General features: G+C 41.4%; 1 protein-coding gene across 4 annotated transcripts in view; it reads right to left on the reverse strand.

Annotated features, from left to right (window-relative positions):
* Positions 1–17014, reverse strand: part of APP (amyloid beta precursor protein) — a 226668-nt gene that overhangs the window by 109023 nt on the left and 100631 nt on the right. For all 4 annotated transcript variants that reach the window (XM_064470153.1, XM_064470144.1, XM_064470139.1 and 1 more), the window contains exons 4-5: positions 7734–7846; positions 6064–6257 (exon numbers count right to left, since the gene is read on the reverse strand). In XM_064470153.1, the coding sequence (XP_064326223.1) occupies positions 6064–6257; positions 7734–7846 (307 nt within the window). The remainder of the gene's footprint in view (positions 1–6063; positions 6258–7733; positions 7847–17014) is intronic.

Here is a 17014-nt window from a genome sequence, read left to right on the forward strand (position 1 = left end):
ATATCAACACCACCACTTTAACCCTTCTAGCTTTGCCAATTGTCTTCGTGTTCAAACCATTTTTATTTCTTCCAGCTGTAGTTCAAATGCCAAAGACAATGAAGTACCCATATGAGCAACAGATAAGGAAGATTAGAGTATTTTGGCTATTTTTTCTTAGTCTCCTTGGTCAGTTAATATGCAATGGCCACAAGATGTGCCCAGGTCAAACAATCCCCTAAAGGCTCTTCCTTCATTCTCTATTTCCAAATACACTTTCTGGGGGTGGAGGAGGAGAGGAGTGGGGGAAGAAGAAGGGTAAGGGGGCACAGGGAGATGTAATGGGGAGAAATGGGGCAAGAGGATTTAATATTTTGTATAGTCCTTGTTGATGAACACTGAGAGTATAGAGAACAGTAAAGAACAGCCACGCCAGTGGTAGCATTTCCCTGCTTTCACAATTAAGACATCAACAGCTTCCCGACTCTTCCCTGCATTAAATCTCCGACCGCTCTGGCACGCAGAGACCCAAACAAAGGGAATTAAGCAGTAGCTAGTCAAGGCTACACTTGAAAAAGGAAGGAGACTTTCCCAAGCATAGAAATTACTAAATCCCATTAAATTTTACTTTCAAAATTCTTATACTTGACTCTTGTATGCTACTAAATGTACTTGCTTATATGTCACTATTTAAACTTAGGCATTTTTCATAAACATGTGCCACAGGCAGACAGCCCAACTGCCTGCCTGTCTACTTTGCGTCAAGGCAGTAGGGGACATACCGCAAGGGCTCGGTGTGTTGTTATATTAGGTCAGAGCACCATATTTGACCGTGACTGTATCTGACTGTGGCCAAATTAAACACACCTTGTAACAGCTTGATTTAATGACAGCACTCTGGGGAATTTCAATTGTAACTAATCTGATGCTGAGGCTAACTCACAGACACTTCTGAAGGGAAGGCACTAGGTAAAACATGTGTTGACATCCTTGTGCCACTAAGTCATAGATAAAGACATAAGAAGAGACAGAAAGCGAAAGAAATTAAATGTACGCTTCCTCCATGTCAAGTGAAGATGTCTAACAAATTACTCAAAGGAATTCTGTTGGGCCCCTGTGACTCCTCTTCCCCAAATGTTAGAACAAGACTGATAAGTAAAAGCATAGAGTCTCGCCTGGAAACAATTCAGCGTAACAGGCACATACACAACGCTGCTTTTGCCATTATAAAAAATTGACAAGTTTTAAAAGCCTTTCAAGATTTCTTGGACTAGAGTCGGAGGAAGCAATTAAGAAAATTAAGTCTGTTTCCCCAAATACCATTGGGAAAAAAAGCCCCAAAACATCTTTATGGTGTCAAAAAGGATACAGCACTTTACTTTTTTGCAGCATCTGGGAGATAAGCACTCATCCTTAAGCTCAGTCTGGTACAGGGTTGCAAAACCAGAGAAAAAACACGATTACCATGCTATATAGCACAGATTTATTTTAGTTTTACTTCACAGATGCCTCATTATCAGCACAAAGTGGACTGCGCCCTTTAGGATTATTTATTGTAGTAAAAACCCTACCATATTAACTATCCTAATGGCAAGTATGAACAAACCATAAAATTTTGCTTGGCAGAAGTTTATGAGAAACTGTAAACCAAACCCTTATAAAATACACTACTCCCTACAATGCGACATTTACAACACTACCCAATCTTTATATCAGCCTGAACATATGTTTTATACACCAGACGGAATTAATTTGGCCTAACCTGATAAGGGGAAAAAACAAGGAGAAATTAAATCTCCTATTTTGGACCTTGAAAATATATTTAGATTGTCTAGAAAAATGAGAGTTGGCTGAAGTTAAGGCACTATCTTCTGCTCCTGAGCTACAGGACTTAAAAAAACCCACACCTTTCTATATAACCCTCAATTTATTTTGCCTCCGTTTCCCTGCTGTGGAAGAAGGAAAACGACAGCCATCTGTTTCTCAGGTGGGAAGGAAAGCCCAGGAGCTCTTGTGCATAGTGATGGGAAGATGAGGAGAGGCACGTACAAGACATGTCGAGAGGGAAAACCTGGAAGTTTCCAGCTTGGCCATCTCTCCTAAAGGACGCCAAAGGACGCCAAAGCTTCTAGCAAGTACCCAGGTACAGGCAGGAGGGCCACAAGGCTGTGCCGAGTCTCAAGGGCAGCCAGAGCTTGCAGGTCACTTGACTGAGTTGTAGCTATGCAGGGAGAGCTCTGCAGCTACACTGAAAGCCAGCACCTGCATCTGGTTGTCCCTCAGGGAGGCCTTCAAGGTAAATTTTTATTAAAGGTGTAGATAACAGCAAGGAACGCCACTGCTGAAAAACGCTCGTGACCTCTTAGTCAGAGGTTATACTCTAGTTCAGGACAAGCACGACAACACAATTTCAAAAGCATGGGTGGATCCTGCCTCTTGGCCTCATGACACAAAGAGGGTATATCACACCCACCGCCAAAATACACCCTGAGTTCTGTCAACAAGCCACACCACGAGGCAAGCCACATCTTTTTACGCCCAGACCCAGGTGGTGGTCAGGCACCAGGTAGGAAGAGCATCTCTGTGACAGCACTGCTGCACAAGCTGCCTCCACGTGCCCTCCGATGGTGCGGATGCAATGTGCTGCTGAGCTTTGCTTCCTCCTGTGCAGGAGAGAACAGCCACGACAACACAAAAAACGAAATGCAGTGCTCCAGAGACAACTGTTGGGGGTGAAAACACAAGACAGTCTGAAAAAGGATGTTTACAAAATGAACAGCTACAGTATGGTTTCCTCTAAATATTCAGAATCATAAATGCAAATACTTTAAAATTCCGATTTGAGATACAAAGTTACTTCAAGATACATCGCCTACATTTATCGGATTCTGCTTTGTCATGATGGGAGTTCTGAAAAACGAGGATATAATAATTTGCTTTTCAGGTTGGCACCTCTACCTCAAACACATCACCTTCACTTTGACTCGGGCATCTTAACGCAACCACAGCCCTCCTGAAGGCCCACGCACCGAGGCACACGGCAGTTACCATGACACCACCCACTGATGGAGGATCGTGCCCAACATTTTCCAATATCGTTTTACAGAGATGGGAGCATGAAGCAGCCAGCCTAGAAGGCTCCCCTACCCCAGGAGAGGTACCAGACACAGGCAGGGTGAGAAAGAAGGAACACAAAATCCTGCAGATGAGATCATTTACAGCAGACTGGTTTCTGCTTAGGTGCGAGGAGTGGGTTATATTCTAAATGGACTACCAAGCAATTCTAAATACTGAATGTATTGAAATATGCATGGCAAAAGCATCTAAAAGGCCCTATTTGTACAAGAGAACCAAACCCAGACCTTCAAGAAACAAAAAATAAAAGAAAGAGCAATTACTGAAGTACTCATGTGGCACTGGCAACTAGTTTTAGCCGGAAATTGTGACTTCTGGGTAGAAATGGGTAAAAAATGTAGACCCAGTAACCACTGCCAGAGGAACGCTGCGGAATTGCCGCCACAAACCCGCAGCAGAGCAATGGCACGGAACAGACCGGCTCCTGTCGTGAACTTTGTACTTTGCATGAACAAAGTACTTGTAGCAGCGGCCACAAAAATGACCAGCAGAGCAAACACCAGAATCCCCCACAAGGGCTGAGTGCCCCCGCCTTGAAATGCGCAGCATGTGTCTCATGATTTGGAGCGCACCCTGTGTGCGTTAAAAGCCGTCAGCTGGAAGACACCAACAACCTGCGCTCAGTTGATCTGACCAAGTAAAAGCTATCACCATTCCTGAGGGAGGAAAATACTTTGATGGATACTTTGCCCAACTGATTTGCTAAGAGCGCTCCCCCTCCCTGCCCAGAGGGTTTGGGCTCCATGAAGAACCCAAACCTCCTCGGACAGAGGGCTTTGCCTCAGAGCTGCTGAGCAGTGAGGTCGGCGTTAGCCAGTGCACGAGCTACCAGCCCCTTCTCTTCCCTTCATGCAGTGTCACGCCAAGGATGCACTTCACACAAAGGGATTTTAAACTCTTTGGAAGGCTTCAAGGTGAAGCAAACGTCGTTAGTGTGAGATCACCCATGTGAGGTGAAAAAACATAGATTTAAGCAAGCACTTCAAACAAAGGTGCTTTAATAGCAGAGTACATTGGGAATTTAGCATTAGGGAAGTGTCCCCCTACTTCACACTTCCTTTCTCCTCTTTCCTCCCTCACAGTCAGCTTAGGACTAAGGCATATGCTTATATAAGTATGAATATACGCAGACAAAGTTCTGCTTTATGAGGAACAAAATGGGCTAGAATAGTAACTTAAATGTTCAGTGACAAACATGGAAAAGAGAAATGAAAGGGATATCTGTCTTACAAGCAAAACTACTCTATATATGCCCCCGTGAGCTCTTATATTTAAAATATTTTGGGAGTCTTTGATCAGATATATGAAAGAAAAATTTTATATCTATGTATTTTGTATATAGGGATATATAATAGATCAAAGGTGCATAGATAAGACAGGTAATAGGTATATAAGATAGATCTGTGTATCTATTGTGTATATATAGATGATGACAAAAAGCAAATTTGTCTCAATTAGGACATGGTCTGTACTCATGTCTTATTCTAAGAGAACATATTTCAATCAAAACCTGAACAAAATATACAGAAGTGACACAGCAACAAAGGCTGGTGTACAAATCCCACTGAAAGGGTTATAAATTGTGACACTGACAGCTGTTGGAAGTACAAGTCAGAAAAAAGCCTGAAGGTGTCAAGGTGGAAAATGCAACGTTGCTTGACACAGGTTTCTTGCATCGAACAGCCCTCACCAGTCAGTCCCATTTATGAGAGAAAACTGGAAATTACCATGGGGAAATATTTAATTAAACTATTCCATTAGTCACAAAGAACTCTTCCCTGCAAACACTAATGCTTTGTCATGAAAGATTTTGATGCCCACCTTGACATGGTTTCTAGTTTTTCATTGTCTTAATGACATCTCTTTGCACCAAATTGCCGCAACTCAATCTCTGCTCTTTCTCTCTACACTGTTCCTGAACTTGTTTCCATCTGGTTTATTAAAGCCTCAAACTTAATGCAACTCGCAGTACTGCTAACTTTCCACGTTATTCACTTCATTTGGTTCCCATTTGTTTTCAGGGTTCTCCTTGAAACCACTTGTAATCTGCCCCAAGTTTTTGATTTTGTGTATTACTTGTACAAATGCAGTACCGTCACCTAAGAAGTAGAAACACTGCATTAGTACAGTATGAAGTGATGGAAGAAGTCTAGGGAGCACAAACAGAATTTGAATGCAGATCTTAGTTTTATGAAGAAAGCCATCTTAGAGAGTTGTTTGAATTCAGTTGCAAGGACATAACGTTGTACTCTCTTCTCACAAACTCTCAACAGAGTGATATAAAAAGGCTTTGACAGCACCAGAACACTCAGTTACAACACAGTCATAACCTATATTTGGCTCAAGAATCAGCCTACAAGCACAGGGGATGCTAAAAGGGTAAAGATTCTCCGATCCACTGCTGTGTTGTAAAAGAAACCTCCATACTCCAACCTAACAGGAGTGTATTAATCAACCTGTCAAAGGCTAGATATTAAAACAGATTTTTTTAAGATCATATTTAGAAAGTAATTGTCAGCAGAAAAATATTCTTACGTAATAATGGCACACAGCTAATGCCTATTATAAATGAAGACATTTCAAAACCTCCAATGGTTATGTTGGCTGAGTATCCGCTGCAGTACCTTGGACTGCACATGAAGCATTTTAAGAGTACAGTATTTATCATTCAGTTGTCATAAGTATGCATTTAAGCATTTTTCTTATAAATATGGCAATACTTCTTATTGAAGAAAAGATGAAGGCATCAAAAGCACAATAACTATATTAACAATAAGCTTTTCTGTAGACAGTTAAAAATAAACCAGTAGAACACTGATGTTTTCAACCATTGCAGTTGCAAGGTCACTTATAAGCAGTGACTCTTCTACACTGAGGTCTTTTAGACAGATTTTTGGCATTTTTAGTAAGATGATATTAACAAATTGAAGGGTAGAAAATCAGTCTTACCTTCCATCTGCATAGTCTGCATCTGCACCTCCCCACCAGACATCTGAATCATCATCTTCGGCATCAGCTGAATCAAGATTGTCGCTTTCCTCCGCTAACGGGCAGCAAACAAACTCCACACCTCGAAACTTGTCGATTCCACAGGGCAGCAGCATGCCGTAGTCATGCAGATTCATACTCTTCTCACTACAGGACTACAGAAAATAGAAAGAAAACAGCAACAATATTGTTATGGAGGAAACATGAAAAAATATCACAGACCTTGAAAAAATGTAAGTGGCTGCATACTGCCTTAGGAGGTTGCAGCTGGTGAACTGCACGATCTCTGAATTTTGAAACACGATTTAGAGTGGTCACGTGTGCATTCACTACCTGCACCATAGTTATCTCCCCACCTGTGTCCACAAGACCATTGTAGGCAACATGCTCTCCCTTCCCCTTTAGTCTTTGCCAGCATAGAAGGACTTGTCCCCTCCCATATACTTGATGACTCCATATCCTCCTGCCTAAAATCCTCAGAGGCTCTGCCTCATAAACAGAAAACTTGAAGGCAGAAGGATAATTTGATGTATTAATCCTGATCCTGATGTATTGATGCTATTAAAGAGTTCATTGCAAGATAGATGAATAGTTGAAATATCTGATATAATGGAAACACACTGTATCTGGTCTGACACCTCTGTCAGTACAGTATCTTCTAGCCTTGTTTGGAAAACAGCCAGTCATGCATAATTACACCTTAAAGATATAACAAAGTAGGACAGAAAGATACAGTAACGTAGGACAGGTGAAAAAGGAAAATAGTTCAACAGTGCACAATGATGACATTCTCCTAGGCTATGTCATTCCAAGTCTGCAAGTACTTAAAATAGACTGGAATTTGCCTGCATGAAGGTTGGTGCTTTAAACACTTCCTTTGAGGGGCAACAGTATGATTCAAGCAAAAACTGAAAATTTTAAAAGCTGCTAGGCACATTTCAATTTTGATCTCCAGAAGGTGGGATAACATACAAACTACGAGGTTCCAAACAAAGTAACGTCCAGAAATCTTCTTGAAGCTCATCTCAGTTTTCATTCCTACAACCTTTCTACATAAGGACAAAAATGTCCAAAACACATCAGCAATTATAACATTAGGCTTATTTCTGTTTTCAGTAAGGCACTGGTGAACTGTAAAAACTCTGTGCTTGACTGCAAAATTTCTGTCTTATCAGCTCTTCTACCCTTTTATGCTGAATTTCATATACGGCATTCGTTGAGGCTTGTTTGATCTCTGTGAAGCACCTGGCATACCAATGTCCATATTGAGAACAATGATCAAGGCAAAGCCAAGGCATTGCTGACCAATCTTGAGTTCCAGAGCAGTGCTAACACAGGAAGCTGAAGGAAGAAAACATGGTGGGTGTGTGAGTGGATGAGAGGAAAAAAACAGTGCTATGAAACAGGATCAACATTCAAAGAGCAACGTTAAGTATCCAATAGTGGACTCTGACGTGCTCAGCAGAAGCTGTTTCCTACCCTATAAAAAGCAGCACAAAAAGCCATTCACTCAGACACTCATAAGTGCTGTTTTTTGTTTTGTATGTCACTGCTATATTTAAACTCATCCTCAGAAGAATGACACAGCTCTAAATAAAGAAGGCAGGAAAATTTAAGACAGATGAATATACCTCTTTAGCAACAGTATGCCAGTGCAGGTGAGTTTCACACACATCCATCCTTTCCTGGTGAAGGAACTTGCACTTGTCTGGTACCAGAAGGGCATCACTCACAAACTCACCCACTGAAAGGAAAAACAAACAAACAAACGTTATTTTTGCTTCCAGTACCTCATCCTTTTAAACCTTTACCTAGGCATAGGGCAGCTTTCGTGAATGAGGGGCAGAGTCTGTCTGCAGAGAATAGAACAGTTTCTAAATGGTGCTTCCATTACCACCTTCTTCATACTTCCCATGTGAAAGTAGCTCCTGTCTTTGATCTCAGATACGTGTTAGATCATGAAAACTTTACCGTAATATGCTAACTTCCATATACCCAGTGTGAAACTTGCAGGACCCATCAAAGATGGGTCTACCGGTCAGACACCACCAGTATGTGGTGCAATGTGAAGTCAAGAGTCGGTGGATCCGGCTCCTAGAAGGGGAGTGCAGGGATGGGAGAAACAATTAACATTTTGCATCTGAGTAGTGGTAGGGAGTGGGTTTGAAGTGTTTTGAAATACCTAGATTTTCCACACAAAACAAATCTGACACCAACATATTCTTTCAAACAATTTGAGAGCATTTCTACTGAATTACAGTGCTAACAGCAACACAGTCCGCTTAGTTATTTTTGTTGATGCAGCCTCTTTATTGCAACCTCATTTCATCAGCCAGACAAATTCAGGTTAGCAAAGAAGGTTGATGAGTGAGTGGAGCTCATCAGCCAGGGAACAAGATGATTCACGGATCATCTGAGTATCTGTTCAGCTTGAAGCTGGGAAAAAAGGCTCTTTACCAAGGACGTAACTGATAAAAGACAACGTGCTATCTTCAGCAGTAAGACATAAATTTACACGCTAATGATGTCAACAATGCTCACAGCTTCAGTACTAACGAATAAGAAGAAACTCAGTTGATAAGTAACATGATCACTAAAATCACTGTAATTTTGTACAATTCTGGCACTGCAATTAAATAACCCCAAATCCCCTGACATTTTTTTAATGGAAAAATTACAGACTACTTTCAAGAAGTCGATATACTGAACAGACACTGGTTTGTGAAAGCACAAGACTCAGCTGGCATAAATCATCAGCTCCCTGAAGCACATTTACCTGTAACCTCCAAAAAAACTACAGCCTGTATGTGACAAATGAACAAACCAAGATGGCCCAATGGCTGCATTGATGTAGTAACAGGTTAATTAATCAAAATTACATGACTACAAGTTTACTGTTCGGTGGAAGGTTGTCTCAGGGAGCTGATGAAGTGGCCCTTGAGCCTTACAATTAAAAAGTCAGTTTTAAAAATAACTAACACACAATGCACTGTAAAAAAGCAGAGTTCAGCAAATAGATATATATACCTTTGCTAATCACCAAGACGTGTATTACACGTTAAATTCCTTGCTATATTTCAGTGCTTTTGATCTGAAGCCTTTAAAAGCCATTCAGTTTGTTTACTATGAAAAACAGGATTTTGTTATCTTTATTCTTCAGTGACATACTCTACTGCCTGCAAATTATTAACAGAAATGCCTTCAAGAGGTGTCCAAAATAAACTTGCAAAAGTAATGAGTTGAAACACTGTTTGGTAACCCAAAATAGAAACTCTGCAGCTTCTGTTAACAAACTCTCTGCTTCCAGTGGATTCACACTCAAATCTTGCACTGAAATTTGAATAAATTTGCAGCTTGGTTTTAGCAGCACTTGCCCTTGTAGGGGGCCCTCCTGCTACATACCCCAAATCACTCAGTGCTCAAGTAACTGCTAATGTTTAAATTTTGCCAAGTACCCGAGCGCTAAGCAAGCATACTGGTGTTTTGCTGAAGACTCACAGATCATGTCAACTTCACTCTCCTAGGACATATAACTTCATACAAAATTGCAGTTATGTTTTGCTGGCTGTTCAAGCATGCAAAACATTCAGAGCAGTCTTTATGGCAAACTTCTATATCAAAACAAAAACAAACAAACAAAACCCCAAACAAACAAAAAATCCTGCAGTGCATTTTACTCCAGCAAACTAGATCAGATTTCAGAAGCGATGCACACCGTCATGCTTGCTACCCGGAGTCACCTATCTGACTTCTGACAACCTGCATGAAGCTACCCCCTTCACCTTAACACCCTGTAACGTTGTCAGAATATTGTGTGCGCAAAGTTAAAAGGCAGTTAACGATATTATACCTCATAGCTCAAAAAAATAAGCTTACACCTTTTCAGCAAAAGTAACAAATGTTGATATATAACTGAATTACAGCCACCAAATATGAAATGAAAAGCTATACGTCAAAAGTTCTGGGCAAGGCAGCCTGGGCTGTAGTGTCATTAACAGTCAAAAAATTTCACAGAAGCAAGCACCCACCAGTTTTCAAAAGGAAAGAAGGAGATGGCGTGGGGGGTGGTTGTTTAATGTAACACTCCTTCATTTTACAGATTTACAATAAATTACTAAGAGTTACTAAAGTCTGAGCAGTAACAACCATTTGCAACTTAGAATATGGCTCCTATTGCCGTCAATTCAATTCTTTATTACAAGTAAGATTTAATTCTTCCCTTATTTACACACACAGAACTCATCCTGGAAACTTTTTTCGTTATTTTATTTTAATTATTACTGAAGTTTGAATGCAGCGCTTTGAACTGTTTTCTATTTTTGTTGTGTTTGATTTTTTTTTTTAAATAATAAATTAATGTTCAAGTGGCAGTTTGATGAACTAAATTAAGTTCAGATGACAAGTGCAACATTTATTGTGCCTGGGCTAGTCTAACAGAAACACAAATCGATCAGAAAGAAGCACCTCAAACACACTTGATTTGCAGACAAGCCTCTACCTGTATCACTCCAGTACATGTTTAGTTTTCAACACCGCTGAATCATAAGGTTCTTTGCTTTTTTTTAAAAAAAGTAACCCACAGACTACATAGGGAAAACGAGCATGTATGAAGGGGGAGCAATCCTGTGCCTCCTATGAAAGAGGGTCAATGTGTATGGGCTCTAGAAATAAGGAAAAATTGTAATACTTCTGTTTGCCAGTACAAGCCATGACTAAGGTGTTTCCTGATCAGCACATTTTTTTTGACTGATAGAGCATCCCAGCCCAGCGCTGGTTGTAATTTCCACTGCCAAGTGCTGGAATCACAACACATAATTCAACTCCAAAATTACTTTTCCCTCCCATACAGCAACGTACCAACTTTCACCGCACCGGGCTATCCTTGACACCCTGCCTGCGAGGGTCAAATCAGATGAGCACTATCCCAAGCAGCAGCACCGCCTTAAAAGCCTCTCTGGACCTGCACCATCCCTACCAGCACCTTACCCACCCCCTGCACCACCTTCCCTGCTGGGGGCAAGTGATGGCTAAACCGCTGCCACACCACGGACAGGAGGGTTTGCAAAATTTGTATCGTATCTGAACCAGCAAGGGTTTGGTATTATTACCACCACCGGCACCACCTCTGTCAGGCTTGCATTTATCGCTTTTTTCCTGTATTTTTCTGCCTCCTTCTCTCTCCCCTGCATTTTGACTACAGCTGCACATCTGCGCTCTGCTGAGGTACTCTAATAATGAACCACAATGCACAATTTGTCTTTTGGTGAGCTCATAAATCACTAAACTCCCTCAAGTGATCCGTCACACAAGTATAACAGCTACTTGTTTTCCAGTTGCTGCTTACCCACCCTTGCAGGGAAGGGCTGGACAAAACCAGATCCCTCGGGCTTGTGGGTTTCTGATCAGTCTGGAAAAAACAGACCTGAAGGAGAATTCTGGGCAGAGATCACATTACCATGCCAGAAAAACACACCCTGTGCCTACAGTTCATTTAGCTGAAGGCAGGCAATCTGCAGCTCGGCCTCGTGAAAATAAGTTGCTTGTTCATAACTCGAACCTACGTCTTTTAACAGCAACATTTAAGTTGCGATAGTCACTGTCTGCGCATCACTGGAACACGGACTGTGTCAATGTAGTAACTCACAGTTTAAGTTCATTTTACAAGTCTCATTTTTTCCTAATAGCAATAATCCCTTTCCTGATGCCCTGTTCTCCATTATGTTTGTAGTGGATTTCTTACAGCCCCATCCTGGTGTATCACAATGGGGTAGCAGTTCACATTTTTCAAAGATAATCTTAATTCACTCAAGCATGAACTATTCTCTGAAAAATACTCTTGAAACAACAAGAGATTTCGCGCTGTAAAACCAGAAGTTCTGGTTCAGAAACTTCATTTTTCAACCTAGCAAAGCTTAAGAAGAGCATTAAGACTCAACCTCTAATAAAAGAATCAGGATTATAATTAGGATCATAGCGAAGGCATCTGATCACACGCTCATTTAAATCTTCTCTAGGAAGAAAAAGGCTCAGCAAGCAGGCACATTTTTAAGATGACTGCCCTGTCTGTCTAAATGGCAGGTATGATATCAGGGCAAAGTAATTCAAAATAAAAATACTATACACTGTGTGAGAGACAGTCCCAATCAGCAGATTTTCCATCCACTGCATTAAACAGATGGGATGCAAGGATCAATCCAACATTGCACAAAAAGAGAGCAAAGATAAGATGATAAAGGTAATAAAACAAAATCCATGACAAAACCAAACACCTGCTAGCAGATAGTTGCAGATGGTTAGGATCCCAACCAAAAGTAAGCATGTTCAAATTATGTTCAGAGGAGTACTTCCAAACAAAGCCTGTGCTAAATTTTGCATGAGGAGGCAGCACACATACTGAGTCTCTAGGACTCAAGGCTTCATTTGCCTTGTCACTGGTGAGAACAAGGCCTTGCTAAAATGAAGCACTTGAGCTTGTAAAAGCTCAAGTGCTTGCGCCATACGTATTTAAGAACATTTGGAGAAACATGTCTCTCCTCTGTGCCTTTACACAGATTATCCCAAGCCACGGCACCCTCGGCACAGCACAGCAAGGAGCAGGGTTACCCTGTGTCTTTCCTCAGTCCTGCTGCCACGGGGCTTTGCTCTGCCCTGCTCCCTCGGCACAACAGCTCAGCTCCCCACAGCACCTCTGCTAGCTCTTGTGCCTGCCCAGGCGTACTTTTTTATTACCTGTTCCATCAAACATACATTATTACATTTATTTAAGCAGCCATGTAACTTTAGGTGCTTTTATTAAGGGTGATGTTTATAGAAGTCTTCATGCATGATGCTTTCGCTTATTTACAGGTTGCTAACTGAAGGTTAGCTGCAATCTGCATCAGAGTGCAAGCCTAACACACTGACATCAATTGATGTGCAGAGAAACAACACTTTACCGAAAATGCTTTTTCTTTTCTTTGTAAATCCAGGAAAGAAGATGCAAAGCAGCTAGATACTTAAAAAATACATTTCATTTTTCAGCAAAATGAGTTAGTAAGCACAATTATCTAGCAACACACTGAACTAGTCACAGAGTACATTAAGGTTTTAGACTCAGTATCTAATGATGAAGAGAGTGAGGCGGTGCCTGTCCAACCTGGTTTGGAGAAGGGTTTGCTGCTATGCCCAGCCCCTGGGGAAGGATTCCTGGCCCAGCTCACAGTGTGGCTCTCCTCTGAACTCAGGCACAAGTCACATTAGCCCACTGTTAAATATCTTCAGCCTAGTCTAAAGGATTTTCACAACATACAGCAAACAAGTGCTTTGCAGATTTTTCCAATTTCAAATTTAATATTAAATGGAAGTTAAAAAGAAACAGTGTTTAGGAAGCACGTAAAAGGCCATGTAAAAATAACCAGTAGCCAGCGGGAGATCAAATACCACCCTACTGTATCTCCTCCATCAGTAAGCTGTAAGCACTGAGAGCAGCATCAAACAATGCTGAAGCCCCCCAGGCAGCCGCTAGCGAAGGGCAGGCTGTGACAGAGCCTGCATACAAGGACTGCAGTGGGAAAGGGGAGATCCTGGTGCCGCATCAAAATCCAACCAGCCTTAAAACCTCTAAGCCACCTCCCTCAATCTCATCCCAAACGCCTAAGTTAGAGGCCTCTCCCTAAAACACATACATCAGCTGACAGAAAGGCAAGGTGGTCCTGATAAAACATGGCATCTGTGTCCCAGCAGCTCGGACCATCTATATTTTTCTGATGAGTAATGGGCTAACTCCTGCCCATACAACTGCCCCCAAAACAGCTCTAGGAAACCTGTCCCCATTCCAACATTTTATCTATAACTTATGGCAAAAATTTCAGTAAGAGACCCACAGCACAGCAGAGGGACAGCAATACAGACCCAAATTTGAAGGGCAGGAGAAGAACTGACAGCACGACCTGCGTAGCCATGTCTGGGGCATGAGGTGGGAAGAGCTGCAGCTCTTCAGTCTTCTAGGGGCTTGGCTAAAACCAACACTGACCCCATTACTACATCTCTGTATCAACCCTTTCATCCTCATCAAGTTCCAAGAAGCTATTTCCCATAACTACAGCTGGTTGGGGTTTTTAAAATTTATTTATTTTTGAGCAAAGCTATCCACTATGGTTTAAGCATCTGAAAGGCCAGCGGTTCTCCAACAGACATTTTCATGCATCAAAGCAAGTGCCTACTGCTTTAGTATTTTCTCCTGCTTCAACAGAGTCCTTGAATGCTTCTGTATTCCTGCTTTCAGCCAAACTTGAAAAGGTGAAGACAGTAAACCCACTAAAAAGTGTTTTATTGTTCTGTTGTTTTGCATACATAACAAATACACCCTAATACAACACCTCTCATGTAAACCATCTTCACTATTCACAAAAGGCAATGATTTGTGATAAGCAAAGCTCTTCTAGTAGATTAAAAACTGACTGGTAATTCTAGCTGTACTACACTTCAGTGTCTTGACGGTCTAACAACAATTTTGAAAAATCACAACAACTAAGGTGCAGTAGCACACAACGTAAGACCATTCTTGGGACACGAGATCAAGGTAAAAGAAAACCCACTGTAATGAACTCACTGACATCTAAATAACCACACATGCAACATAACAAGGTGTTCCAGTCTTGATATATAATGTGTCTACTGTGATTTTTAGAAAGTCCAAATACCTCACACAAAATTCTGGAGTTGAAGGGCTAAAATCCATCAAAGTACATTTGCCTGGATGAAAATAATGAACTATATGCCAAGAAACATACCTGTAAATCATGGTGTTTATTATGTCTTCATTTTCATAAGGTATCATACATAAAAAAGGGTTATTCTCAAGCTTTCTTCTTCCTTCCTCTGTAGCTCTTTGTTCATAGACATAAATGGAATTTCTGCTTACTTTGCTACTTTTTTGCCTGACTGCATTTTCTGATAAATTTGTCTTACTTTCTAGACAGAACACAAGCATCATTCAGATTTGATGCATTATGCCAATAACAGATAGATCTGTTTACATGCAAGAAGATTCAAATACACATCATCACACGCTCTGGCATCTTTATAGACAACACATGTAAACATTCCTTAAAAGTCTGCAGCACCTCAACGGTTCACTGGAGCATCAAGTTCGTTAATTCTCTCCTTTTTTCCACTTGTCTCTCCCATCTTCAGGGAAAAATCTTCATGGGAGTCCAGTAACATGCCTTTTCTGTCCCTCCCTTTCTCATTAATGCACTGTAACAGAACTGTGCTAATACCCATTTCCACAGCATCGCAGGTTATGTCACGTGTTGCGATTCCTCCTCCTGCCCTGTCTTCCTAAAAGGCCCACAGGGAGGGCAAAGAAAACCCTCCTAGAACTTATCAGTGTGACCAGCAGCAAAGGTCACCCCAAAAAAGCCTATCTGAGGGGTTTCCCACTTGGTTTGCTTTCTCTAAGCACCAACCCCTCAGACTAGCAAACTTTCTTGCCCTGCGCCACAAATCAAAATGCTGCATCTCAAACGTGATTTACTGAGAAACAGGCACAAAAACAGGCTCCACTCAGGAAGTTGAGAAATTTCAGGATTGAATTGCTCTCCCTTCCAGTTCCTCAGTGCACTGACTATATCTGCAAAGCTTCTGCCACAAACAAGGAAGTATTTTTTGCAGACACAGGCCTCTCCCTCCTAATTATATAATCCTGCCTAATTTCTTGGAAATGGTGAGTTAGGGAACAGCAGGAATAATAAAGTCTAGAGATGTCACTCTGGATAGCTTGACTCTGTCTTGCCTCAGTCACAGAGCATCTACGTGATGCTGCCCAAGCAAAAATCTTTTCCCTTCCTCCTACACAATCCTTAATTGCTTCCCCTCTCTTCTCCCGAACAGACGGTTTAGATCCACTTTTTACTTTTCAATCCATCATCGCAGTAGTCCTATTTGATTAATCTGTAATGGACGCAGTCAACTGCTCTGGAGGGCTGGTGATTGGGGTGCACTGGGGACTGAAGCCTAGCTGCTGACAGTGGAAAAAAGATTATGAGGTGAAGGATGTTACTCGTGGGTACTTGCTGCAGGGACACTTGGTGGGGGCTTTTTGGTGGTTTTTGGAATAGGGGGGTGTTTTGGGGGGATTCCAGGTCCCATCCTAAACTGGCAGCAATGCGTCTAGCTAAAACAGATCTTCCACAGCGCTATAAAAAGAGCAGGGAATTAAAAGCTGGAAGGTGCTGGAAGCCAGGGCAAATTAGAAAACACTGCTTGATTCTGCATACAGTGTAATAGAGGGAACTACTGAGTTCCGCAAGTGGGAAGACAGAATCACCCAAGAATTTATTGGAAATTGCTTGATCTACAGGAAACAGTCAGTAAAATTCACAGAAAGGAATAACCGTGAAAAAAGAACAGTACTAGAAAACTCTAAGGAACAGATTTGAAATGTGAAAAGCTTAATGAGACCATTTTGTGAAGATTTAATAAGATTTTGTCAAGATTCCCCAAGCAGAATTTTAAGAAAGTAGAAATTATTTCAAGTATCCTGGGCTGCAACCACAAAAGGAGGAAAAAATCAGGAGGGAAATAGGACAGTGGTACCTTCAAAGGTAACAGCAATTTTACTCCACAAAAAAGTATGTGCACTCAGGCTGTTTACACAGCATTGTCTGGAAGATGCTGTTACATGCCTGCCATTACATGCCAGCTGCCATTCTGTTTGGAAAGCATCCTGTTCCTGGGTAGCTTTTTACAGCAAGCTGCAGTAAAAGAAACACAGAAACGTTGTTCCTCAAAGCACTCACCACCTTGGTCTGGAAAGGAAGTGCAAGGGACAAGAGATAAGAGTATCTTGACCTTCCATGCCCCTGAAAGCTATCATGGAAAACAAAACCTAAAATGTTTTCTTCACAAATATTTCTCCTCCATCAAAACA

Source organism: Phalacrocorax carbo, chromosome 1 (genome assembly GCF_963921805.1).
Source record: "Phalacrocorax carbo chromosome 1, bPhaCar2.1, whole genome shotgun sequence".
Lineage (NCBI taxonomy): Eukaryota > Metazoa > Chordata > Aves > Suliformes > Phalacrocoracidae > Phalacrocorax > Phalacrocorax carbo.